The 26393-nt window shown below is 34.3% G+C and overlaps 3 protein-coding genes and 1 non-coding gene across 4 annotated transcripts; 2 read left to right on the top strand and 2 right to left on the bottom strand.

Annotated features, from left to right (window-relative positions):
• The first annotated feature begins 1282 nt into the window (after window positions 1–1282).
• LOC132633312 (molybdate transporter 2) lies at window positions 1283–2981 on the top strand. Its single transcript, XM_060349636.1, has one exon. It carries the CDS (start codon window positions 1363–1365, stop codon window positions 2773–2775), a length of 1413 nt encoding a protein of 470 aa, XP_060205619.1. The 5' UTR covers window positions 1283–1362; the 3' UTR covers window positions 2776–2981.
• A 5352-nt stretch (window positions 2982–8333) lies between these two features.
• Window positions 8334–12083, top strand: LOC132633310 (uncharacterized). The gene has a single exon (XM_060349633.1). It carries the CDS (start codon window positions 8710–8712, stop codon window positions 11866–11868), a length of 3159 nt encoding a protein of 1052 aa, XP_060205616.1. The 5' UTR covers window positions 8334–8709; the 3' UTR covers window positions 11869–12083.
• A 1055-nt stretch (window positions 12084–13138) lies between these two features.
• Window positions 13139–13210, bottom strand: TRNAD-GUC (transfer RNA aspartic acid (anticodon GUC)). Its single transcript has one exon. It is a non-coding gene; the product is annotated as a tRNA-Asp (tRNA).
• Window positions 13211–17391: 4181 nt separating this feature from the next.
• On the bottom strand, window positions 17392–19196 carry LOC132633311 (gibberellin 3-beta-dioxygenase 1-like). Its single transcript, XM_060349635.1, has 2 exons — window positions 18570–19196; window positions 17392–18134 (listed from the first exon to the last, which is right to left on the bottom strand). The coding sequence occupies exons 1-2, from the start codon at window positions 19028–19030 to the stop codon at window positions 17513–17515; spliced, it is 1083 nt and encodes a 360-aa protein (XP_060205618.1). The 5' UTR covers window positions 19031–19196; the 3' UTR covers window positions 17392–17512.
• Window positions 19197–26393: the final 7197 nt, after the last annotated feature.

Raw genomic sequence — 26393 nt, 5'->3', positions numbered from 1 at the left:
AGTAAATTAGTGGGTTAGTTTAGCATGATGGGTAGTTGATTTAGAAAAGAAGACTAAAATTAATTCCATAAGTTTTTATTCTCTTCTTTTCATGTTGAAATGCCTAATATTTATTTTATTCGGAATAATTGATTTGCAAAATGACATGACTATATATTTTAAGTGAAGGGAATTATATTTTATTCTTACTATCATATACATTTCAAAATGTCACTAATGCGTGCATATACACTAGTATATTTTATAAATAACTCTTCAAGTTTGAATCAATCATGTATTATTATTATTATTATTATTATTAAGCAGGGTAATAAAAGATAATGAAAAGGAGAAAGGAAACTCGCATCTTGTCTATATTCCTAAATTGCAAAATCAATTAATACCTCGCCATTTGAGTTGTTTCAAATATTTATTAAAACACTGTAATCCGTATTCTCTTCCACTTATATGCAAATTATTGTATTTTGCAAATCTCATTTTAAATAGCATTTAAAGTCATCTTTTTACGCAAATTATTATTATTATTATTATTATTATTATTATTATTATTATTTTGTCGTGAATCTTATTTTGAATACATTATATTTTCTCTTACAATTTTGGCAACATTTGTTAGCCATTTTCTTAAAATTTAAATACCACTGTGGTACCTTTGATCTTAATTAATTAACCTAAGTTTGGCCGGATAACCGTAGTTAACGGATTTTAAAGGATGCCTAACCCCTTCCCTTTAGGATAATATAGAACTCTTACCTAGAATCACACTGGTTAAGCAGACTATTAACAGAGGTTTAGTTAGCTTTACCTTAGTTAATAAATTAGGTGTCCTAATTCACCGTTAAATTAATTAGGTGGCGACTCCTTAAAATAAACAAAAATAGGAATCTCCAAAATGTTGTACTCTAAATTAACCCGGTTAAAATGGGGTACGACAACTAAAACTAAGAGAGCGTTACATGAATTAGCACGAAAGAAATACTATAAATTTTGTCCAAATACAAAATTAGTACAGTGAGAATGAAATACTCCCTGTATTTTAATTTACGTGCCTTTAGTATTTGGGAAGTTTAAGACGCAGTTCTTTAATTATGTTTTTCTTATATTTTTTTTAAAATTATTTGAATTATAAATTATCATGACTTATAATAATTTTAATATAATTTATAAATATACAAATTTTATATTTATAAACTTAAAAAATTTATATCAAAATTTAAGAAAAAAATTATAAAGTTTGACCCCAAAAAGGTTCACATGATTGAAAATATGGAGTACTGATTACTTAGAAAAGGCTGTGTCTTCTGTTTGCGTGCGGGCGACTTTCATCTAATCATTTGCGATCCATCCCTCTCCCTTGCAAAAATGACATCTCAACCTTCCGACCATACTACTCCCCTCCTCCATCGCAATTGGTGGCGCAGCCACCTTTCCACCCTTCCATTCGCCGCCTCACTCCGCTTAAAAACCCCCCTACTCTCCGAACTTGGTGGCTCAGTCGGCGACTTAGGCACATACATCCCAATTGTCTTAGCACTCACCTTAGTATCCAATCTTGATCTCAGCACTACCCTTATCTTCACTGCATTCTACAACATAATAACCGGTGCTATTTTCGGTATCCCTATGCCTGTCCAACCCATGAAATCCATTGCTGCTGTTGCTGTTTCCGAGACACCTCATTTAACTGTTCCTCAAATAGCTGCTGCTGGAATATCCACAGCTGGTACACTGTTATTCCTTGGAGTTACCGGACTTATGTCCTTCTTTTATCGGTTTATTCCACTCCCTGTTGTTCGTGGTATTCAGCTTTCTCAAGGCCTAGCTTTTGCTTTCTCTGCTATCAAATATATTCGGTATAACCAAGACTTTGCTAGTACTACAAAAGCTAGCAACAATACCCCACGTGCATGGTTTGGTCTTGACGGTGTTATTTTGGCTCTCACTTGCGTATCTTTTGTTATTCTTGTTACTGGTTCTGGTGAAGTTGTTGAGGACGATGAAGATAGTACTAATGGAATTGATCGGAGTAGAGTTCGACGCAGCAGATTACGAATACTATCAGCAATTCCGGCAGCTCTTGTTGTGTTTTTGTTGGGATTGATTCTCTGTTTTGTGCGTGATCCTTCAATTATTGGCGATATTAAATTTGGTCCATCAAGAATCCATGTATTGGAGATCACGTGGGAAGACTGGAAAACCGGGTTTTTAAGGGGCGCGATTCCCCAGATTCCGTTATCCGTATTGAATTCTGTGATTGCTGTGTGTAAATTGTCAGCTGATTTGTTTCCAGAAAAGGAAGTTTCGGCTACGAGAGTTTCTGTGAGTGTTGGGTTGATGAATTTGGTGGGTTGTTGGTTTGGAGCTATGCCGTGTTGCCACGGGGCAGGAGGACTAGCCGGACAATATAGGTTTGGTGGGAGGAGTGGCGCGTCTGTGGCGTTTCTTGGGTTGGGTAAATTGGTTCTTGGATTGGTATTTGGGAGTTCATTTGTGAGGATTTTGAGTCAGTTTCCTATTGGGATACTTGGGGTGCTTTTGTTGTTTGCTGGGATTGAATTGGCTATGGCTTCAAGGGATATGAACACAAAGGAAGAATCTTTTGTCATGTTGGTTTGTGCGGCTGTATCGTTGACAGGGTCTAGTGCTGCACTGGGATTTGGGTGTGGTATTGTGCTATTTTTGCTGTTGAAATTGAGGCAATTGGACTGCTTTGGTGGCCGCGTTGGGAGATCAAACTCCAGGTCAAACATTGATGAAGCTAGTCTCAATCCGTAAGATTTGAGAAGATATAGATTTCTTTAAGAAATTGTTTATGTTCTATGCTAACTTTGTATACCTATTCCTTGCGTAAGTACAAAATCGCTTGTCTCTTGGGCTCCGATCATTCAAAATCTATGTATCTTTGATATCTGTTTGTTATGGATATTGTTCTCAGCATGTGAGAGACTATACCAAGGAGGCAATAAGCAGTTGTTGTTTGATCCTGCACTAAAGGAAAGAACTTGAACTTATATATATATTTGAACTAAAAGATTACTCTAAAAAGGTGAGGAAGAATCAGGAAATACATTTTGTTCGAGTGAGGGGAAGATCTTCTTCCAACTATAACACTCTCATAATGGAAAGAGTTTTTATACATAAGATAGCAATCTGAGCCTACTGAAAAATTTATGCGCCTCCAGGTGATTGAGTAGTTGTGTACACAGTTTCAAAACCGTGGCTTGACTCTTGTTGTGAAAGAAATGGATTCTCCTGAGAAACTTATTCAGATCGGGACAATAGATTGATTTCTTCGTGGTGATTCATTTGGATATAAGCTATTGGTTTTCATCACACTCTAGGCTATTTATCATAATTGTTGACTTGTGTTCACACTGTGCAAATCATTAGCTAAGGGAGAATGTATATATGCTTACAGAAACTTTGAGCTGAATTTTGTATCTTGATTTCTTCACTTTTCTTTCTAATGAATGGAAGATCTATGGCCTTTTATCTTACCGCTTAAGATGATTAAAAAATTATCTCCTTCCAAATGGTAAGTCTGCTTTCATTTCACTGCCTTCTAAGTTCTAATTCTGGCTATCTTAATACTCTTAGTGACCACTGCCCCATTTTTTTTCGGATTTTGAATCTTTAGAGGAGGATGAGGAAATCCAAAGAATTTGCAAGTTTAAATGCCTTTGCGGAAGCTGTAAAGAGAAGGCAATCCTATTTTAGCTGTATCTTCTAGTATGAAGCTTGGAACAGACAAGATAAATGGGAATGCCAAAACACTCTTGTTTCAGAGATCGGGTGCAAAAACGCTGGTCAGCACCACTTATGCTGTTTGATGACAGTGATATGCTAGAACTTTTGGGCTACTATTCCTCTCTGAAACTAGCTTGTTTTTTAGCATTGGGCATGGATTTTGCCCAAGAAGTTGATGGTGAACGGAAAGATGTGGAAGATTATCCATAGTCATTTCAAGGAAGATTGGTCTACTTAGTTCCATATAAGCCCTGGCTGCTCTGATCTGACAATGTTTTTCTTGACTCTATGTAGTGGAATCTGGTAAACGAGAGTGCCTAATGTGCCTACTTTTTCAGAATGCTTTGAAGATTTCTATAATGGTCCTAGACTGACTGCTGCAGAAAGCACTTTTAGCTACTGTTCGTGAAGGAAAATTGGATAATGCTCATTCTTTAAATCCCTCAGACCTTAACTCTCGTTAGCGAGTGACTTTTGAGGGAAGAGAAGTCTAACTAGAAAATCAGACGCTAAAATAAGACAAGGTCTATATTATTTCAAAGCTGAGCTATGACTCGAATTACCATTTTGTATCTAACAGCAGGCATCTATAGCTTAGAAATGCCTGTGTCAAGATAGTTCTGCAATGCAAGAAGCATTTGAAGTTGATATAGTTTCAAATGGCCATATTTTTTTTTGTAAGAATCAGGGACCATTTATCCTAGCCTGGGAGTCTGAAGGGAATGATGCCACGTTCAAGAATTATAAGCTCTTCAGTACAGATCTGTGTTGTTCACCAGAAACGAAGCTAAATGACGCTTTTCTTCTGTCTTGAAAGCACTCTTTCCTTCAGAGTCTTTCATGAGCAAGATCTTTGGAACAACCATTTATTTTAAAAACAACGGGATTCTTCATTCTTCCTCTGAGAAGCTCTGCATGCTTGTTTGAATGGGACTAGAGTGATCGATGGAGGTGATTCATGAATACACTTGTGGTTAACCTAGAACATTTTCACTCACTCAGCAAAACATTCATTCTGAACCATCTCTAGCATGAACAGGCTTATGGTCCTTTGCAGTTCAGAAAAGAATCGCATCCTCTGGAACTGTAGAACAGGTATCCTGTGTACAGTAAATCCTACCTATCTTACAGCTACACTGAAATAGATGTTGCCTGTGGCTTTATGAAAAACAACAACAGTTATAACTCGACTTTGCTGATGCAGAAAATGATATATAATTTTCAAGCATTGAAGGAAATAGAAACTAAACGCTCCTATTTTATCTATGAGCTATCTTTCCATGTTAAAGCTCTTCCAGATCCCATGTGGAATAAAATAATTCCCAAACATATATCATAGTACTGGAGATCGTCTCTTTAGGTCAGTTGTTCGACATCCAGGGGCCTCATCGGACAGAATATACTTAACTGGAAGTGTGAACTACTTTGTTTCTTTCCAGTGATACGATCCATCCCTGTGAGTGATAGAAGATGTAGGCTGCAGTTATTTTCCTAGTTCCAGCAAGTTTTTCTCTAGTAGCACAAAAGCTGAGAACAAAATGGATTGCTTAATAAAAGCCAAGGTAGATTACTCGAAGAAGAATAACAGGTGGTTGATGAAAGACTCCTTTCAATTTGTTTTGCAGTTTCTCTTTTTTCGCGACATTGTTTGCTGCCTGGTGGAAACATAGGTAGTGACTCAATTGGCAAATATTGGTGTGCGATTCAGAATTGCTTTTTCTTTCCTCGAATTGCTAACATGGAACGTAATTCAGGCTAAGCCATTCAGCAGATTTTATTTCATTGGATTCTTTGTTCTGAGGCTCCTACTTTGTGTAATTGCTGAACCTTTGCTCTTGATGACATGCTTTTGCACTAATAAAGGTCTTCACAAAGAATGATATCTTTCTGCAGTTATCAGTTATGATAGATAATGTCAATTTCAAGTTGTTGTTGCAGTATGTGGAAGAGGGGCCTTAGAATATATTATTTTTGTTAAAGCCGCTTCTAGTCTTTACCTTAGTTATATTGTTACCTACTTAAGTGCTTATATTCAATGCCGAGTTTTTTTTTTTTTTTTTTAATAATTGGTTTCCTCACTACCGGTGTCCGGTATTCGTATTGAGGCCCGACTAAATCCGAATTCGCACGGAGCTTTTGTATTTACTTATTCAATTGCTCACCTATTTCATTCTAGCCAATAAACTTTCCCTTGTGAACTGCAAGCTGAGGGAAGTGAATATCGTAATCCAACAAGTTTGAAAAGTACATTGACACATAATTTGTGCTTTTTGTTGAAATTATAACTACGGAACCGTAAGTAGTTATCTAATAACATAAATCGACAAAGAGGATGATCAAATTAACATGGTAAATTAGACGACAGAGGTCTTAGGAATATTTTGCTACTTAATTTTTATCAAAATATTTTTACGTGCTTGGTCTATTAAAACAAATATTCCTACATATAAAGCCTGAATTCGAGTCGCATTGTCACCAATCATTATAAATATTTTCATATGTTGGAGGTTGTTGCAAAATTATACTTAGAAAGTATTTGCACAGTGCTAACTTGCAATCTCAATACAGCAACCATTTAGATTTAAAAAAAAAAAAAAAAATACTACGGACCAGCTAAGATTCTAATGAAGCTCACATGGGCCACGCATTCACTTATTCAGATCTTTTTTTTTTTTCTTTCAAAATGGATGGTTTTGATTTGGTGAAGAAGAGACAAACAAGATCCCTGCATTTAAAAGAAACACTTCTTTTATCGCTCAAATATCATTTTCTCCCACCAAATTGTTAAAGTAATACTTGCACTGAAATATGTGTTGATTTTCGTTTGAAGGAATCCCTCTTTTATCACTCTAACCTTTTGGTGTCGAAAATCAACAAACAAAATGAGATTCTTGATGTCGAAAATTTAAAAATCATACTATAATCTTCAATTATCATGAGTCACAACACGTTCTCTTTCAATTATGAAATAATTACCCAACTTACATTCCTTTCCTTCTTTAGCTTTCTTTTGAGTTTCTACGTCTCATTCTTGAGTTTTGGGTTAAACTTGTCTCTTATCTATGAGAGTAAGTTCATTTTAGTCCTTCAAATATTATCCTGAGCATATTTGATCTTTTATCTATGGGAGTAGGTTCATTTTGGTCCCTTAAATATAACGCTAAATATATTTAATCCCTTAACTATGCTAAAGTGGGACACTTTTGGTTCCCCTAATAGAACCCGTTTAAAAAGTAACGGTACTAAATCCATGTGACTCGTAAAAGGCTAAACCCATCGGATAAAATGCAATGCAGAGTAATGGCATTTATCTAAAAAATGCAACTCATATAAGATATTAGCAAAGCAACCCATAATATTTGGATCATATGGTTGGTAACCAACTCTTAAACGGTAATCTAGCAGTACACATGGAACCGTTCCACTTATTTTGAAAGCATGTGAATATAAAGTTTTTTTTGTTAAATATTAAAAAATTAAAATTCTTTTTAACAACTGTTACAAATTATCTTAATTTGCATTTAGAAGCATGTGAATGCAAATTTCAATATATTAGATAAAGTTTCTGCCTGTTTTAAAGAATGTGTTTAGTATTTTTGTCCAATGGGTTTAGCCTGTTATAAGTCACGTGAGTGTCACATTGGTTTAGCACCGTTACTTTTTAAACGGGTTCTATTAGGGGAACCAAAAGTGCCTCACTTTAGCATAGTTAAGGGATTAAATATGCTTAGCGTTATATTTGAGGGATCAAAATGAACCTACTTCCATAGATAAGGGATCAAATATGCTCAGGGTAATATTTGAGGGACCAAAATGAACCTACTCCCATAGATAAGGGATATTTTTAACCCAAACCTCTCTCATTCTTTATTATTGCACTTCTTTTTCTGCCCCTGAGTTTAAATATTCCGTATGTGACTTGGTACTTATTTTTTCCTCACTAGTTAACTTAACTAGTTAATTTTAAGCAAAGAATTTATCGTTTCATACAATTTTCTTATATAATTTTTTGTAATAAGTCATATTATCAAATGAATACAAATAAAAAATAACAATATAAATTGTTATACAATAAAGTTATAGGTGATATAAAATTTCGGGGGCGATTTTATGTACTAATTTTGGGTCACGTGAACACATGGTGTATCCGTAAAACTAGGTATTTTATGTATATATTTTTAAAAATTGGTATAATATTAACTGCAGGAACACATGCTACAAGAAGGTTAAATGGTGCACTTGATTGAATGTTGAGTTATTTATCTAGAGGTCTGGGGATCAATTCCCACTTAATACATTTTTCCTTCTTTTTTTCTACTAGTGAATCCATACTCTAGAAATTCTAGATTCATCTCTCTTAAAATTTTTCTCAAATTTTTAGAATTACTAAAGAAAATAGTACAAGAGGATTGCTTATCACAATCACACAATAATTTTTCCATTCCAAAAGAGCCAAGGAGGTTTAATTCTCTTTAATTTAAGTAAAGGGATTAACTGAGATCTGCTCAGCAATTAAGAAACTCTTTTGTCCTTTTCCGAGTAAACAAAATAAGAAAAACAGAGATTAGAGAAGTTAGAGACACGGCCTGTAAGAAATATATAGATTGACTTAAAGTTCACTAGTGTCGCCATCATCACTTGCCTTGACTTCAACTTCACACCTTACTCTCTCTACTTACCCTAATAATCAAAACTCAAAATCAAAATCGAATCACCAACTAATCTTTTTCACAATCCCATCTCAAAACCATACTTTCCCTTTGTTTCTAGGTTCCATTTTCTTGCTATCAAGATTTGAGTAAAACCACTGAATAACGAGGTTAGTGCACTTGCTGTATATAGCTCTGAACAAAGACTTAATTTTGCAAAGTTCCCAATTTTGTTTTTGCTGTTTTGCTTTGTTCAATCTTAGTTCTAAAGTGGGTTATTCATGGAATCTTGATTAAAGGGTTTTTTGCTATCATGGGGGAAATGTCTTTTTTTGCTTCTTATTGGAAAACGGATGGTATGATTATCTGGTTGATGTTGCTGTCAGTTGGTTTTGTTAATTCTTACATGGTAGATGGAGAGTTAGGACCTAGGACTAGAACTTCTATGACTTACAAATATGAAAGAACTGATGAGGTCAAGAAAGAATGTGCTTCTGTTTTAGCCTATGCTTCTGAATTGAAACCTGATGATGATAACAGAATCTATAGCATAAAACAAGAATTATCTTTTGTGAATGGTGATTGGTGGCAAGTGTCCAATGGGGTTTCAATAATGCCTTTTGATGATAGAGATTCAAATAGATCATCAGATCTTCGATCCCCGTTGAACTTAGTTTCTTTCTGGGTTACTAATGTTGATCGTGCCCATCGGATTAAAAAGTCTGTGAGTGTGAGTGGGATATTGCAGATTGGGATTACCTTAGATGGCTTGTTTTCGAGTAAACCATTCGAAAAAAGTCCTCATTTTGATATATGGCCCAGTCATTCCCAGCTTTCTGTGTCTTTCGAAGGAGTATACATTGAATCGAAAAAAAGTCGAGAAGAAAGAGTGATGTGTTTGTTGGGATCCACCATGTTGCCTTCTCGTCAGCAAGAGTCTACTGATCCGTGGGAGTGGGTAAAAGAATCGGGTTATACTAATCAGCCACCACTTATGCAAGATGATCGAATTTTACTCGTGCTTCATTATCCTAAAACAAATACATTGACAAATAGAGCTATTCTAGGAACCATGAAAAGCTTAAACCCAAAGACCAGTTTTAAATACTTTGATGAAGTTCATATGTCTTCTTGGCTCGGAACTTCTTCAAAGTATGAATTTGGGTCTGAAAAATTTGTGTCAAAAGCTTGTGATCCGGACCCGTACAAAGATAGTTTGAGTACTGAGATAAATACATATAGAGGGCTTGACTTCTGTAATATTCTTCAAAGATTCACTCATCAAGAAGCCTTAACAGTTGTGCCAAACTGGAAATGCAACGGTACGGATGATTTTTGCAGTCAATTGGGTCCGTTTAAATCAGACAAGGAGATAAAGGCCACGGATGGGGGTTTTAAGGACGTCAAACTTGTCCTTCAGGATGTTCGATGTGATAAAATCACTTTCAAAGATAATGCAACTTTTTCTTTAAGGATCTCTTCCATGTTTAGAGTAGTTTCTCCATTGGAGAATCAGTTCACCGCAGCACAAAGGACGGGGCTTAATAACATGACTCTTTCGGCTGAGGGAATCTGGAAATCTTCCAGTGGACAGCTTTGTATGGTTGGTTGCCGTGAAGACAGTGACTGCGATTCTCGAATCTGCTTGTATGTTCCCCTCTCCTTTTCTATAACACAAAGGAGCATAATTATTGGCCATTTTTCCAGCGTTGATGGAAGCAGTAGAAGTTACTTCCCTTTATCATTTGAGAAACTGATCCGCCCAGTTGAGCTGTGGGATCAATATACCGCTTCTCGCCCATACTACAAGTACTCAAAAATCGATGCAGCTGCTACAGTCCTTGAGAAAAATGAGCCCTTCAACTTTGGTTCAATGTTTAAGAAATCACTGTTGACATTCCCAAAACTGGAAGATGCAGATTCTTTTCCCATCAGCCTTTCGATTCTTTCTGAAGATTTCTCTCTTCACACATCGGCAGTTGCAGATCAAATCTCTGGTTCAGCTAACCAAAGAGTTGAAATTGAAATAGAGATTTTTTCTCTTGGTCCAATGTTTGGGCCTTTGTCAAATGGTTCGATCGGTGACAAAGAGAATACTTATCATGCTAAGGCTGAATACACAGAAAAACAGCTTCTTTTAAATGTTTCTGCTCAACTCATTGTCACTGGGACGTCATACAACATCTCTTCGCTTTTTGTAGAGGGGCTATATGATCCACATGTCGGAAAGATGTACCTCATTGGTTGCAGGGATGTTCGAGCCTCCTGGAAAATCCTATACGAAAGTATGGACCTTGAAGCTGGATTGGATTGTCTAATTGAGGTGGTTATAGCATACCCACCAACCACTGCTCGTTGGTTGGTCAATCCAACAGCTAAAATATCCGTATCCTCTCAAAGGAATCAGGATGATCCACTCTATTTTAATCCTGTGAACTTTCAAACTTTCCCCATTATGTACAGGAAGCAGCGAGAAGATATTCTTTCCCGCAGGGGCGTAGAGGGAATTCTCCGTATCTTGACCCTCTCTCTGGCAATCTTCTGCATTTTCAGCCAACTATTATACATCAGAGATAATGCGGAATCAGTTCTTTATGTCTCGCTTGCCATGCTAGGTGTCCAAGCTCTTGGCTACGGCCTGCCATTGATCACAGGTGCAGAGGCTTTGTTCAAAATGATGGGTGCTGACGTCAACGAGACTCCATCTTACGATCTTGATAACAGCCAGTGGATCCGTCTGATCGATTATACCGTCAAGGTTCTTGTGCTTGTTGCCTTTTTGGTAACAGCAAGGCTCAGCCAAAAGGTGTGGAGATCCCGTGTAAGATTACTGACAAGGAGCCCTCTTGAACCACATCGTGTTCCAAGTGACAAATGGGTATTTCTCAGTACACTGGTAATACATGCTGTCGGATATATTGTTGTTTTGTTTATGCACTCCATTAATACAAGTCAGAAACCTCTTCATGCTGAACATTACGTAGATTCCACTGGAAATTTCCACACATTGAGGGAATGGGAAACTGAATTGGAGGAGTACATGGGTTTGATTCAAGATTTCTTTTTGCTTCCTCAAGTAATAGGCAACCTTGTTTGGCAAATCAATTGCAAACCACTCAGAAAGCTATACTATATCGGGCTTACGTCCATTAGACTTCTGCCTCATGTATATGATTACATCAGATCTCCTGTTCCTAATCCCTACTTCTCTGAAGAATACGAGTTTGTGAACCCCCGTTTTGATTTTTACACCAAGTTTGGAGACATCGCCATACCGGTGGCTGCAGTTCTTCTGGCAGTTGTAGTGTACATTCAGCAGAGGTGGAATTATGAGAAGATTAGCGAAACGCTTAAACTGGGAAAGATTAAGCTTCTACCAGTGGGGTCCAAAGTATATGAGAGGCTACCTTCTGCTGAAGCTGAACTTACCTCGGGGGTAAATAACCACGTCAAAGACCGGGATGTCAACTGAGTGAGATTTTACTGACTTGAGGAGTGAGATTACTCTTGAAAAAGAAAGTTTACTGACCTGTTGTATGTACATTTCGAGCAGTTTTATCGAGTCTTGCAGAATTTTGTTTATTTTCTCAAATATGCTTTCACCTGTCTGATAACGAGGCACATAATTTACTAAAAGTCCTGTGGTACTCCAGTTATTTCAATATTTTAACACGTTCATTATTGACAGCAACACTGATTAGATATGCAACTATTAGAATTGGATCAGATGTTAAGGATGATGATTCTGGAGAGCTTAGTCGTTGAAAGCTTCACATATGAATTCGGCTAAATCTGTCTTCTCTGGATCATGAAAAAAGTATAATGGACCTCAAAGCAGTGACACTAAAGCTAGGACTAATGCTTATATGGACAAGAAATAGTGTCAGAAGTTTAACCAAAACCAAGTAAACATTATGGCCAGTAGTCTGTCCTGTCTGTATGGCAATAGGGCTGGGCGGTTGCGGTAGACTTCAACCCGCCCCGCATAGCATTTTTCTCTATTTGCAACCCAACCCGCTCCGCCCCGCATAAACCCGCATAGCAAAAAAATAAAAGTTTTTTTTTTTTTTTCATTTTGTTATTTAGCTTAAAAAAACTCGCTTAACATTTCAGTTTTCCTAAAAATAGAGTGCTTAATACTTACTCAAGATGTTAATTACAGTGCTTTTTTCTTTGTGTTTTTTCATTTCTCTTTTTTTATTCTATAGAAAATTTTGCACCAAGGATGTTAATAACTCTACTGGATATCAAAGATGAATACTGTAAACATGATATTAGCTTCAATCAAACAATATTGTTTATCATTATTCTGTTATATAATACTTTGCTCAAGTAAGAGTAGAAATATCAGAAAGATCGATAGCTCTGTAATCTTTGCTCTGTTATTTAAAAATAAAAAATAAAAAATGAAACAAAAAAGCGATTTGCAACTGAAAAGTAAGAGCAGAAATATCAAAATAGAAACAATAAGGGGAAGGATTGCTATGTACAGTAATTTTTATAAAATTGTAGAGGAAACCCGCAAAAATTTTAAAAGACTGGAAAGGGAACCCAGCGAGGAGCTACGTAACACAATCAAACCCGAACAAAACAAACTGGCCTCAAAAAAAAGTGTTTAAACGCTAAAATTGTAGAGGAAACCCGCAAAAATTTTAAAAGACTGGAAAGGGAACCCAGCGAGGAGCTACGTAACACAATCAAACCCGAACAAAACAAACTGGCCTCAAAAAAAAGTGTTTAAACGCCGTTGCCGGGGATCGAACCCGGGTCACCCGCGTGACAGGCGGGAATACTTACCACTATACTACAACGACTTTGATGGTTAAAGTTACGCCACAAAATATATAATCTAAGGATTGAAGAAAGGCTTTTCTTCTTCCTAAGCTGTTTGTTGGTTTATAAATAGTTAAATGAATTTATTTCTTCAAAATATTTATTATTTTCTAGAAATTTATGCTGTAGAATTGCTATATGTTGAAGTAATTGAACCTATTAAATTCAGAGGACTGAAAATTGATACTAAGAATTATACCGTTAAAGTTCTATAATTTCGTAGTAATTATCAACTGCGAATCTCTAGTACTTTCTGTTGTTGTTTATTTTCTCCTCAATATTATCCTTCCCTTCTTAACACCTCAATCCAACATGTGTAAGTCATATACATTTCATAAACAACAAAATTTAGCAACTCTTAATGATTAAGGAAGAGGCTGTCTCTAAATAAAAATATATGCTTTCGAAAGCTCATCCAAAAAGTCACAAAGCCCACAGCCTTGTATTAGTCAACTCTGCATACCAAAAACCTTGAAAGAGACAAAAAGGAATTTTCAAATTAGAGAAAAAGGAGACAAATAAGAGAAAAGATGAAACTTAGGTGTCTTAATTCAAACATGTAATAAACAATAAATCGATGCTTTTCGACCGAAATGCGCTATCTAGGAAATCTTGTAAGCTATTGATTTCTGTAGGATCAGCTAGCAAACAACTTTTTCATTAATTTTGGCCAGATAATGGAACACAAACGGATTTGGAAAGGGAAAACGATAGGTCATGATAGTATATGACTGTATTCTTAGCTAGCTAGGCGTTATATGAATTCAATTGTCTGCTTAGTGTGTGTATGCGTGTTGTCACTTCTCATATATAGACAAATTAAGAATAGGCCCGCAAGCATCACCATTTTCCTTAATTACAATTTTCTGCTTAGACGCAAGGAGGCGATTATAGAGATTTTTAAGGCTTAGCAATTGTGGGAGATTTGGTGATTTGAACTTAACAACTGTCAGTACGTTGATTAACGAAAGCTTGTCAAATTCACCAAAAATGTAATTGAAAATAATTTCATTCAGTAATCCATTGATGTGATAACTTAAAATAAATGGTAGTATAGATAGATCACTCCGTATATATAATCACATAAATTCTTGCAAATTTACCAATTTTATATGATGACATTGTGTTGGTGAGAATATGACAGAAGGAAAGACTGTTTGACCGAGCACGTGGAAGCGTAGAAAAGATCACAGTCAACCATTGAATCGGTCAATGTCAGTAGACCAATGATTATTCATAACTTTATAATTATTCTCTGTAAACATGATTGATCATGATCATCATTGTTCTTCGGCAATATTCATCAACTAATTCAGGAGAATCAATAAGAATCATTCTCTCTGGCTTCACTTTGTCAATTATTTACTTTAAAATTGTTCGCATCGTAATTTCAATTATCTCATTATTGCTTTATTCACATTATCAGAGGATTAACACTGATTGAATTAATTTGGTTGTTTGTGACCTTATTCAAGTAATTCAACTGATTGACCAAATAATCAAATTTGAGGCTAAAAAGACATCACAACCTTTTGTCTTACCATGGTACTTTTACATTTTTGCGGATTAATTATTATATAGTATAATTTTCTAAAGGGCAACCAATTTGAATTACTGAAAGTTGACTAAATTATTCGCAACCGCATCCATCCAATAGCCTCATAAGTTTTATTCTATTATTTTCACCTGAATATTTCCAGTCTAGTACACATGATTTTTTATCCCACAGAAGGGGCGGGAATGATGGAGCCTGCATAGCTTAGTAATAAGCAGAACTCTCTCGGTCCAATGAGGACTCTAGGACTTTAACATTATCTTAAATTCCTCAGATATAAAAAATTATAGATGGTGAGCATGACTTGCGCCTCTTATCTATTAGATCTCATGTTGAGCCTGAATCAGTTCATATATAGATTTTAGCTTGATTGTTGAGTAAGCCTTTGTTATAGACCTATGAGCCCATAATGAGAGGTTCTATTAGGCTATCACTTTTGAAGCTCTCTATATATGGCAGTCTTTTCTTCACTCCTAAGCCCTAATCTTGGCAAGTCAGGTCCCATTGGAACTGTTAACTATATATCATATACGAATTACGATGAAGAAGTAGAAGAAGAGAAAAACTTGGCCTATCCGACCTCGGTTGGAAATAAAGGATTTCACATTGATGACCAAAGCAACTTAAATTGTACGTTATCTTATATTATTTTAAATTATATTTTTGATCTATGCAATACGATAAATTCAAAATAAGTCGTCAAGTTTGCATGTGTGAAGACAGTAGAAGACATGGGTATTTTTTGGGTGGCCGTTTGGCATATTATATTTGTGGAGAAAAGGCAGATGGTTACTGAGGGAAATCATTTGGGCTAAGCCATACTAGCATGTTGGAGGGATAAGGCCCTGCCTACCTATAGCTTCCCATCCTCTCCGAAAATAGCCTCGTGGCGAAGTCAGAATTTTCAGTAAGATAATTCTAAATATAATAAAGAAATAAACATATGAAGAAGTTAAGAGGATTCAACATCTGCTATATATACATGAAAAATAATTTTAATCTTGTATGTAATTATATACGGTGTATTTTTACAACGAAGGCGATCCAGATGAACCTGCCCCTTCTGTCAATTAACACCCATCGGAAAATTGAACTGTTTAACTAGGTCAAAATTTTAATTTTTTTTATATATACGCACACTATATGTTGACTCCCCGTATTTTTTACATGTGTCTACTTTTTTATATTTTGACACTTCTTGATAAAATTTCTGACTCCATCACTAACTCATAAGTCCACCCACCAGCCAGCATCCTTCGTGAGGTTTACAGAAAGACACGAAGCTAATTAAGTGCTAGTCGTACGTACTACCTATTCTTAAGATGAGTACGTTTAATTTTGAAAACTGACAAACATGGCCACTATATGGTGTTTCAAGTTTTGTTCTCACGATAGTGGGCTTTTGTTTTCTTCTGTTTTGCTACTCGGTTAGTTCTATCATTTTGCAAAGGACTTTCGAAAGATTGATTTCCCCTGACCTCAGCGGTCGTATTGTAGATTTGTAGTCGTGATATTAATTTGATCCAATCTAATTTTGAATTAATCGTCCATATATTTCTATATGTTTACGTACTTCCAACGTTGTCCTAGTGTGTGGATTTCGTAACGGGGCTAAAAACACACTATTTGTTCTTTTGTCTTCTTAACTTAAAATATTCACTCATCCTATTTCCCTCTTCATCTGTACCCACCCCGACAGAAAAACCAACACAGCCTGTTTCTTTGTTTGCATCTCATTATTTTTAGTGATATGATTGATCTTTAACTTATCCTCTAGTAAGCGCCCCATTTCTGTGGGAACTCTCGATCGATCATGTCCAATGTCTTGTACAGTACTCCCTCCGGATAAAAAAAAAGTCTATTTAGCCATTTGCACACTCCTTAAGAAAATACTAATTCCTAGATAAAAATAGGTAATTTGATTAAACTACCCCTAATTAAATAGGCATTGGGATTTGATCATATAACACTTAATATGGACAAATATGAAAAAACAAGATTAATTCTTTCTTGATTTAGTTAGTGGACTCTTTTTTTAATCCAAGAAAAAAAGACTAAGTGAACTTTTTTTTTAATCCAAAAAAAAAAAGGCTAAGTGAACTTTTTTTCTAGTCTGGAGGGAGTATATACCTACTCACTCTATTTCGAATTAATTACCTTACTTTTGAAATTTAACTTATACTGCTGCATGCAAGTCGGTGGATCAGCTAGCTAGCTCGTGCACGGCGAATCCAAATGTTAACTTATGGCTTCACAGAAATTCAGTAGTTTTTGCTCATACTTTTTATATATATATATATATATATTCATACACACTTTATAGATATTTGATTGTGAACTCATTTAATATTATATAATTAACTTGAAATTATTGTAGGAACCATAAACTTCAAGTCATGGATTTGTATCTGAACTCGTGCTCTAGTTTTTGTTGATCCTTTTTACGCGTAAGTCGCAGCCATGTAATTACATTATAAATTAATTGTATTAAGTTGTAGCAGGTTACTGTTTTATTTTCATGTTATTTACTGCACTTATTATGGAGGATTATTTGTAAATATATCTTAAATGTTTTGACAATATAAAAATTCTGACAACAACAAAGACTTCTCTCAAGATATTAACAAAAATTCTTCCAAAGGGTTAAAAGGGAACAGTACAAGATACTACTATATATTTTCAGAAAACAAAATGAAAAAGAAGAAGAAGAAGTTGAGTACTAGTTATATTATCCAACTTGGACGCCACTTTGATCTTTAGAATTGGCAAATCCAATAAGAGCAGCACAAAGCCGAACCGATGAAAGTGCCTTATCAAAATGTTTTGCCTTAGTGCCCAAATACTCACTCCACGTCACTGGCCTATACATTGGAGGGTTCCTTTGGTCTACCAATTTAGAAAGTGGTGATATTTTCACCCCTGATGGTGGCCCATATAAATAGGCCACAGATAAACGGTGTTGGGTCCGGTTCACTATGGCCCGATGTAGAACACTCGGGTATAACCCGTTTGACAATATGTGTAACAAGTCACCCACGTTGATAACTAATGCACCACAAAGTGGAGGAACCGTGACCCAACCATTCCCTTCTTTAAATACTTGTAAACCACTTGTATTGTTTTGGTGTAGGATGGTTAATATGGTAGAATCCGTATGTGCAGCAAGACCCATGGCCCGATCCGGATCCGGACAAGCCGGGTATGAATTTAGTTGTAGGGCTGAGCATCCTCCTCTTGGGCCTATAGCCCATTTCACATCGTCCTTTATTATTCCAAGTGACCCAAGCATCAGGCACATCAGTCTTCTTGCTAGCTTTTCCATCTCATTTTCGTATTCATCAATTACATCACTGAAAATTCAAAAAGGAAAAATAATTAAAGAAACGAAAAAAGAAAAGGATAAGAATTACTTACGTAGTGACTTAAAAAGTCGTAAGCCCGCACTTACGCTAGTTACTAATGGATATTTATAAACTTAGGAAACTACGAAAGAGAAAAAGGTGGATTGGATTTTATTCAGTGTAGCATCTCTCTGATCTTTCTTATGGTTCTTGAATAATCGTACGTCCTTATCCTTAACACTTGTAGAGGCGGAACGAGTTCAATTAAACTTACTATTTTCAACACAAGCATCATAGAGATATACTCCGTATGTAAAAAGTCGCTTCTAAAAAGTTTAGAAGTTTAAATCTTAGATCTGTACTTATGCAGTTGAATAAATTTTCATCTACACAAATTGACGTGCATGAGAATTAAAATTCGAGGGATGATGTAAATTAAATTACCAAAATTTCTTGTAATCATGTGGCCAAAGTTGGCGGGCATTTTCAAGAGGGGAACCAAAAATTGTGAACCCTTCGGACCACATGAGCTTAGGGAAGAAAGAAGAAATTCGAGCCACCCCATAGCCAGCGATGCCATCGGTTGAACGAGCGGCTTTTAATTTTTGCTGCATCGGAAGGGAAAAAAGACCCTTTCCGGCAGCCTCCATATCGTTGAGTAGTCTCTGAGATACGTTGTGGTTTATGATTTGGAACGCACCCCATGTTTTGCATGCATGGCCAATTTTTTCCGTGGCGAATATCTCATCGTTTAGATCGATTACTGGAATAGACTCTACATAACGCGAATCACTTGAAGGATAATCATCTAATGATGATGATTTCCATGCATGTGATTCGGGTAATTCTTTAATTGAGTACAAGTCAAGTTGTTTTTGATGAACATCTGAGATTATTGAAGGCATTGCAGAAAGTTAGTGGATAAGAATTGAAGAACAGTGGGAATCTGTTGTGAATAGGTGATGGAAATGGCAAGAGTATATATACAGGTGATGTATGAGGATGGAGACAACGAATGCTGGGAAGAAAGAAATATATAAAAATGAAAGGACTGCAAATTTTGAGTGGTTTTGGGGAAGTGTTAGTGTCGATATAAGGAAGGGGACAAGATATGAAAGCGAGTAAGGGATAGACTATCATTGGATAAACGAAAGAACAAAAGTTGAATGGACCATCTTGTCCTCTAGGGAAAATAAAATCCATAAATAAAATATACTCCATGTTAAGGCATCTCAATGCTTTCTAACACACATTCAGGAGATGGAACTACAATATTAGGTACATATTTGGATGAATTCAATAAGTTTTGCTTCAGATCCTATATGTATTTGTATTAAGAAATCTATTAAATACATAGTGAATCGAATAATTAAAATAAGCTATGAGTTTAGTGTCAAGTTCAAACTCATAAACTCGCCTCCGCGCACATTATTTCTCCTCTTTAGTAGAGCATTTTCGTTGAGGTTTATCCCACGCACCACCATATTATAGGGGATATCGACTTGATACTACTAGTAATCCAGGCCAAATGGCCAAGTCATTTATGATGATCACACCTTTGAAACTTCACACTTCACAATTTTGTTCGATATTTAGGTTTATAATACATAAGCGCCCCAACGATTCAATTTCTGATCTTGCCTTATCTAGATCCTAACTTTTCTTTCTTGCGCCGATTTAAGATTTGTCAAACGCAAATTTTATGACGAATTTCTTTCGAGTTCTAATTACTCATCGTGGAAGCAGCCATTAATATTTTCATTAGGGTAGACTGTCTACATCACACTCCTTGAAATGCGGTTCTTCCCCTGACACGTGATACTTTACGCACCGGGCTGCCCATTTTTCTAATTGCTTGTGATGGGTGGATTATTACACTCGTTCCTCCATGAAACGGTGAGAGTCTATCCCTCTCTATTTCATGTGCCTTTGTCTTGTCCTCAGGCAGAAAAACATCAACATCATCACTTCTCTACTAGGTCCTAATCTTTTAAACCTACAAGATAATGCCTTCTGCACGTCCCACATCTTACAACCAAATTCCCCTTTCCTATTGGCCTATTAAACTGACAGTAATACCCTTCCATATAATTTCTGTAGTTTGCCCTTTCGGTATTGGAGAAATCATATATCTTTGCAATTCTCTGGTGACTATGAAACTCAAGAACTTGTTAAGACTTGTACTGCACCTGTTCCGTGATTGATGTAGAAAGGGCAGAAGATGACTACTCTATTGGAAGCATTTGCAAGGGTATTTTTGTCCTCAAACTATTGCAATTTTTTGCCATTTATACTTTTCTATTTTGATCATTTATACGACAAGCAGTAATGTCATTTTTGATATTTCACGGTTAGATTTTGTGTCTTTTGTCCCATCTTACACTGGTGGGGCAAATATCTATTCTTAATCAAACATATAATTTTCTTTAAGCAATCACTAATTTGTCAATTTATAGTTCTTTTGTTTGATTGGTGTACTTTTGTCTCCATTAACTTTTTCTTTTCTACGTTAGATAAGAGCTTTACAAAATTCTTTATAAATCTCTTTTTGTTATCCCGGCTATAAATTGTGTGGTGGTGATGGTCACACATGACACAACATAAAGAGAACAAACTATATCGTTAATAAGAGCGTCAATGTTATGATCATTACTCATTTATTGGGACAATCATATCATCGATGGGGCATGTGCAAAAGGAGGATATATACAAGGACACATGAATAAAATGACCACCTTGTTGCATAGGCACTTCACGTGGTATGGACGTGATTAGGTTGGGGCATTTTGCTTTTGTGTTTTGGCTTTACAACATTATATTTTAGGCTAATGTACTACAAATTGAGGCTAACGTACGTCCTTGGACGATATGAAATTAATGTAGTATGTTTTTGCCACATAAGTAATACTACAGTAGAGATGGGTCGGGAGAATATTTGAGCTGGAAGTTGAATCAATCTGTGGGTAATATAATGCCATACATCTTTGTTTGCCAGCGAGCATATCGTTCAAGAAAAAAGTTACTGCATTTTTGTTTGCCAGATAGCTAATGTTTGTTTTGATCTTAGAGCAGTATTTCCCACGAGTAAATAATTCTTCACCGAATATTTACATCAAATCAATTTAACTCTCTACAGTTAGTGATTTAATAGTGAAAATATGCATTACTTAATCATGCTCAAGTGATAAAAGTATATGTACGAATTCATATCATATATCTATTTGTGTGGCATATACACCCGATACAAGTTATAAGCTTTTAGCTTAATACGGCATGGTCACATTTAATTGCTTTTGTTTAGTTACACTTGGGTTCTCCTTTGACTGTGTTACTCTCCGGTAATATATGTCTGCATGTCTGCTCGGTCCCAACACGCATGTCTACCAATTTTTAAAGTACTATTAACTAAACCCTTTGTTTGACAATTACAAATAAAAAAGGTTATGGAAATTCTAACAATAAGTTGATATCATGCCCAACTTTACAACAAAAAAAATTGTGCACAACATATTACGATACAAAATAAAATTTGTAACTAAGAGTTCGTCAAAAATTTGACACGTTGATAAATTCTGATAAGACCATCACAAATCTTTCACAATTTTGTTATCGAATAGAGCAAAAAGGAAGAAACTATAGCAACGTTTAAAGCTCACTCATCCTCATCTAACGGGGGTTTGATTTCCCATATGATCACTCAATATTATCTTGTAAAGTCACATTTTTTTTTTATTTTAAGTTTTTTGACAAAAAAAGTAAAAGAAATTTTCTAAAATAATAATAACTATTAAATGACTGACTATATGAGAAATTAATTACATCCAACAGTTATGATTGCAGACTTGCAGTTATGTGATCGAACACATAGTTCAAGTTACTGTCAGGTTGATGGATGATATATTAACTTTAACTTTTGGGTGACATCATTAATTACTAGCGCAAAAGAAGAGAACTTATTGTAGTATTATATCATCCTGCACGGATTAAGCTGTCGGTAACCCCAATTAGTATGGATTGAGGGACCACGATTTACTATAATTGAGTAAACATATACTTCATTAATCGCAATCAGCGTCTTTTCTCTTCTTTCTTTTACTTGGACTGGTTTATGCTTATGAACCGCTAATATTTTAATTTGGGATTACACTTAAAAGGATATTCTGCTTTATTTTACTTGTCGTCTCCATAAGCTTATATAGTAGTTGTTAAAAAGTGTCAGATACTTTAGTATGGTCGGATTTAACTTTATTTATACTGACTAGTTACCGGAGCCCCGGGCACAAAATATATATTTACACTTTTGCCCTTATTTTGTGATGGTCTTTAATTTTTACCCTCATTATAAATAACATTTTTCCACGGAGCGTAAATTTATATTGTTGAATCATAATATTCCACAAGTTATGCTATTAGGAATAAGTTCAATTGCTAAAAGGCAAATACTAAAGATCATCCCATTTGAAGGGCAAAAATTAATTAGAGACCGGTCCATATGAAAGGCAAACCGTGCAATTTCTTCAAAAATAGTACGTAATTTTTATGAAATAAGCATAATTTATGTCACATTCTTCTACTACATAATTAATTTAATGTAAGTGCAAGTTAATCATATCTTGTTGATAAGTTTCATAATTATTGAAGTTTCTTCGACATATTTGAATAATCTTAGAAGAAAAATTTATCTATGAGGAAACAAGTTTAGTAGGAAAATTATCAAATATCAAAGTGACACGAGTGAGTTCATATTCTATAAATTAATATGATAAAGTATGAAAATTACAACTCGGCGAAGATCATAAATTGAAAAATACTTTTGTATGTTTATGAATTTGTGAGCATGTGATTTTTTATTTTTATTAATGGGGTAGACTTCTTTTGATATTTATTAATTTTTCACTCAATTTTATATGTCACGGCTTTATGCTAGTTAAATGGTGGTTTTAACCTTAGTATTAAACAAAATTCAAGATATAACTTAAATTCAATAAAATGAACCTTAAGAATAAATTTAATTCTTTATATATATTTTAAGCTTAAAAGATTAACTCTTAGTTGACCAAAAGAGAGGTTTTAAAGACAATCTGATCTAATTGATAACACTGCTTTTATTTTCAACACTATATGATGTCATTTATACTTTTGATATTTGTAAGCATATATGAGCTTATTAAAGAAGTAAAATTTTGGAGATTTAAAACAAATAGAGAGAATAATATGGAGAGGAATATATGACATGGGACATATTTAAATGTAAAGAAAGACCTAATAAAGGCTTCAGTTAAAAAAGAAAACTTTGCTCCAGAGTTACCTAAATTAATCTATATGGTACCCTTATGGTCCATATTGTAGGTATTTTTAGCTTGAGCACACCCCTTAAGAAATCAGTCACCTCTAGAGAGTAAAAAGTGTTTTCACTAAACTATCCTTATGGGTTCTTGGTTATGCAAAAATGCACTTATCTCAACAAAAATAAATTTTAAAAAATTATTAATACCTTTATAATTATGTAAAAATCATTTATATTTTACTAATTATAAAAATTATAAACACTACATACTCCAAGTCCCGAGTAAACTTATACATGAGTAGATATAAAATAAGACTACAACACAACTACAACACATTTGTGAAGGGTTAGAATCATTTTTAAGCTTTAAAATGTAAAAAATATGCTATATTTAGATCAAGAATGCTTTAGGAATAGAAATTTAAGCCTCGTAGAAAGGCATGTAAAGATGATGTTATTTGCAAAAATATACCGGGTAATTGAAGTAAATAAGATGAAAAGCAGGGGTAATGACTAACCTACAAAAGTAGAATTGACGTGGAACCCACTGCAAAAGAAGACATCCTTACAAAGCAGCCAAACCCACCAAACTATAATGGTCCATTTGACGGTCTTCAGAAAATGCAAGGAAAAGTTCAAGTACAGCAGCTACGTGTTAATCAGAGACTTAAAATTCCTAATTAGCCTCAAGTGAGGACGACAATTTTTTGCTACCCGTGTTTATATACCGTAATAGTGTCACTTGACCCGTGCAAACTCCGGATCTAAATTGATATTAAAAATTCAATTTGTAGATATTTTTTAATTTTTTTTTGCTCTTGATTCTTTATTCTTGTAACATCAGTATGATATTTTCGAAAGACTTCTAAAATATTAAAGTCTAAAAACGTATGTTAAACGAAAACATTTTTCTTAGTTTATATATTAGATTTTTTTTGGAAAAATCGATAATTAAATGCTCTTCTAATTTAATTTTTGAGACTAAGTCCCGGATGATCCAAATTGAGTTTTTCATATGTTAAATTAATTTCTTTTGATTTCTTTGAATTGAACTGATATTGGCCAATTTATTTTTTACCAAAACATATTTTGCAAAATAACGGATAATTAATATGTTATCTTTTTAAGACAATAGTTAAGTTCAATATGAAAAAAACTATTACTCCTAAATTATATAAAATATATTGTCCGATTTTTTACAAAATATTTTAATAGTAAAAAAATATACTTTTTGCAATTGTCTAGTATTATTAGAGTATCGAGATCAAATTATATTTCTTTAAATACAAGGTTTTTCAACCATTTTTAGATATCTTATAGTTCCTCTTTTAATATAGTAATTTATTAGCTAATTCTATGTTATGAGTGCGCTCACGTAAAATTTGATTAATTAACTACCATACTTGGGAATTTATTTTCGATTGAGACGGAAGGGCTATTATTTGCATTTTTGATTAATTTTAAAAGTATTTAACAATGATATATTGAAACAAGTTTAATAATATTTTCACATAAAAGACTCAAATATGTATGAGTATGCTTTGTGGGGGCCACTATAATATTTTTCATGACATCATCTTTTTTAATGGCATAAAAAAAGCCTTAAAAGTTCTTAAAATTTACCAAAATGTTTGCACAATTTATAAAGTCATAAAATTTCAAGTAGGGTAAAAAAGGATAAAAAATTCATGTGAGGACTACAAAAAATGAGAATTCTCCCTTATATATAGTAGTAATAAGTATAACTAGTTGCAGGAGGCTCAAGATGTAAAACTAATTTTCGTTAAATTAAAAAAGTATAATATATGTTATATCTTTTTATTGTAGTTGCACATAAATCACGTTTTGCTTAAAAATTTTCATAATTATAAAGGCTCTTAGTCGAATGATTAGATAAGTTTTAAAGAAACAATTATTTATGAGGAAGCAATTTTAGCGGGAAAATTAACAAATACCAGAGAGACACAAGCGATTCGATATTATATAAACTAACACGATAAAGTATAAAAATTGCAACTCAGCATTTTTATAAATTTGTGAGCATGTCAGTTTAGCTATAGATAGAGAAATAGATTTTTTATATATCTATTAATTTTCACTCATTATTTTATGTGAAAAGGGTTTAGGTTGGATTTGGTGATTTAGGGTTTAGTTTTAAACGAAATTCAAGAAAAATCCTAAACTCATTAAAATGAACCTTAAGAATCAATTTAATTAGTTCTTTATATATATTTTATGCTTAAGAAAATTAATTCTTAGCGAACCAAACAAGAAATTCTTAGGACAATTTGATCTTAACTGATGATGGTACCTTTATTTTCAACACTATATGACATCATTGAATAATTTCTATCCTTAGTATTTGCAATGCACCATAGATATTTTAAAGGCAATAGATAAATTGTCCATAAAATATTACTTAACTAATTACATGAGGATTATACTTGATTCAAAACAGAAAATATATAACCTCATACAAACATACAATTACCAACATTTATTTATAGCATAACCTCTTCTCCTATTCCCTCTTCTTCAACCCCCAGTGTAATTGCACAAAACAAATTTTAAAGGAAAATTAAAGGTTCTTGTCCTGTTTTTCTTTAAAAGATGTTAATTTATTAATTCTTGAAAATATTTTATACACTAATTTACTAAAAGTCATTGCACTAACCTCTTTTTGTAGAAAAAAAAAGATTTAATACAAATTCTACGAAAAGAGAAAAAGCTATAAGAAAATGGCTTGTGCATGGAAAGAAATTAAAGTTTAAACCAAAGTCAGAATTAAAATAAATGTTCTTTTGAAGAAAAATTGTATCCATAAAAATACCTTAATTAAGTGATTTTAAATATGGAGGACTCAGATTAGGGTAGAAGGCTAGTAGGTAGTCGCGTTTATCCTTTCTTACGAGTAGTTGCATTGCTCTATAGTTTCTTGTCCCTTGATTTCTGCGAGTATATCTATTTTCATAGAATGGTTT

The sequence above is a fragment of the Lycium barbarum genome, chromosome 3, assembly GCF_019175385.1.
Source record: "Lycium barbarum isolate Lr01 chromosome 3, ASM1917538v2, whole genome shotgun sequence".
Taxonomy (NCBI): domain Eukaryota; kingdom Viridiplantae; phylum Streptophyta; class Magnoliopsida; order Solanales; family Solanaceae; genus Lycium; species Lycium barbarum.
The sequence above is the reverse complement of the archived record's forward strand: the minus strand, read 5'-3'. Positions and strand labels throughout refer to the sequence as shown.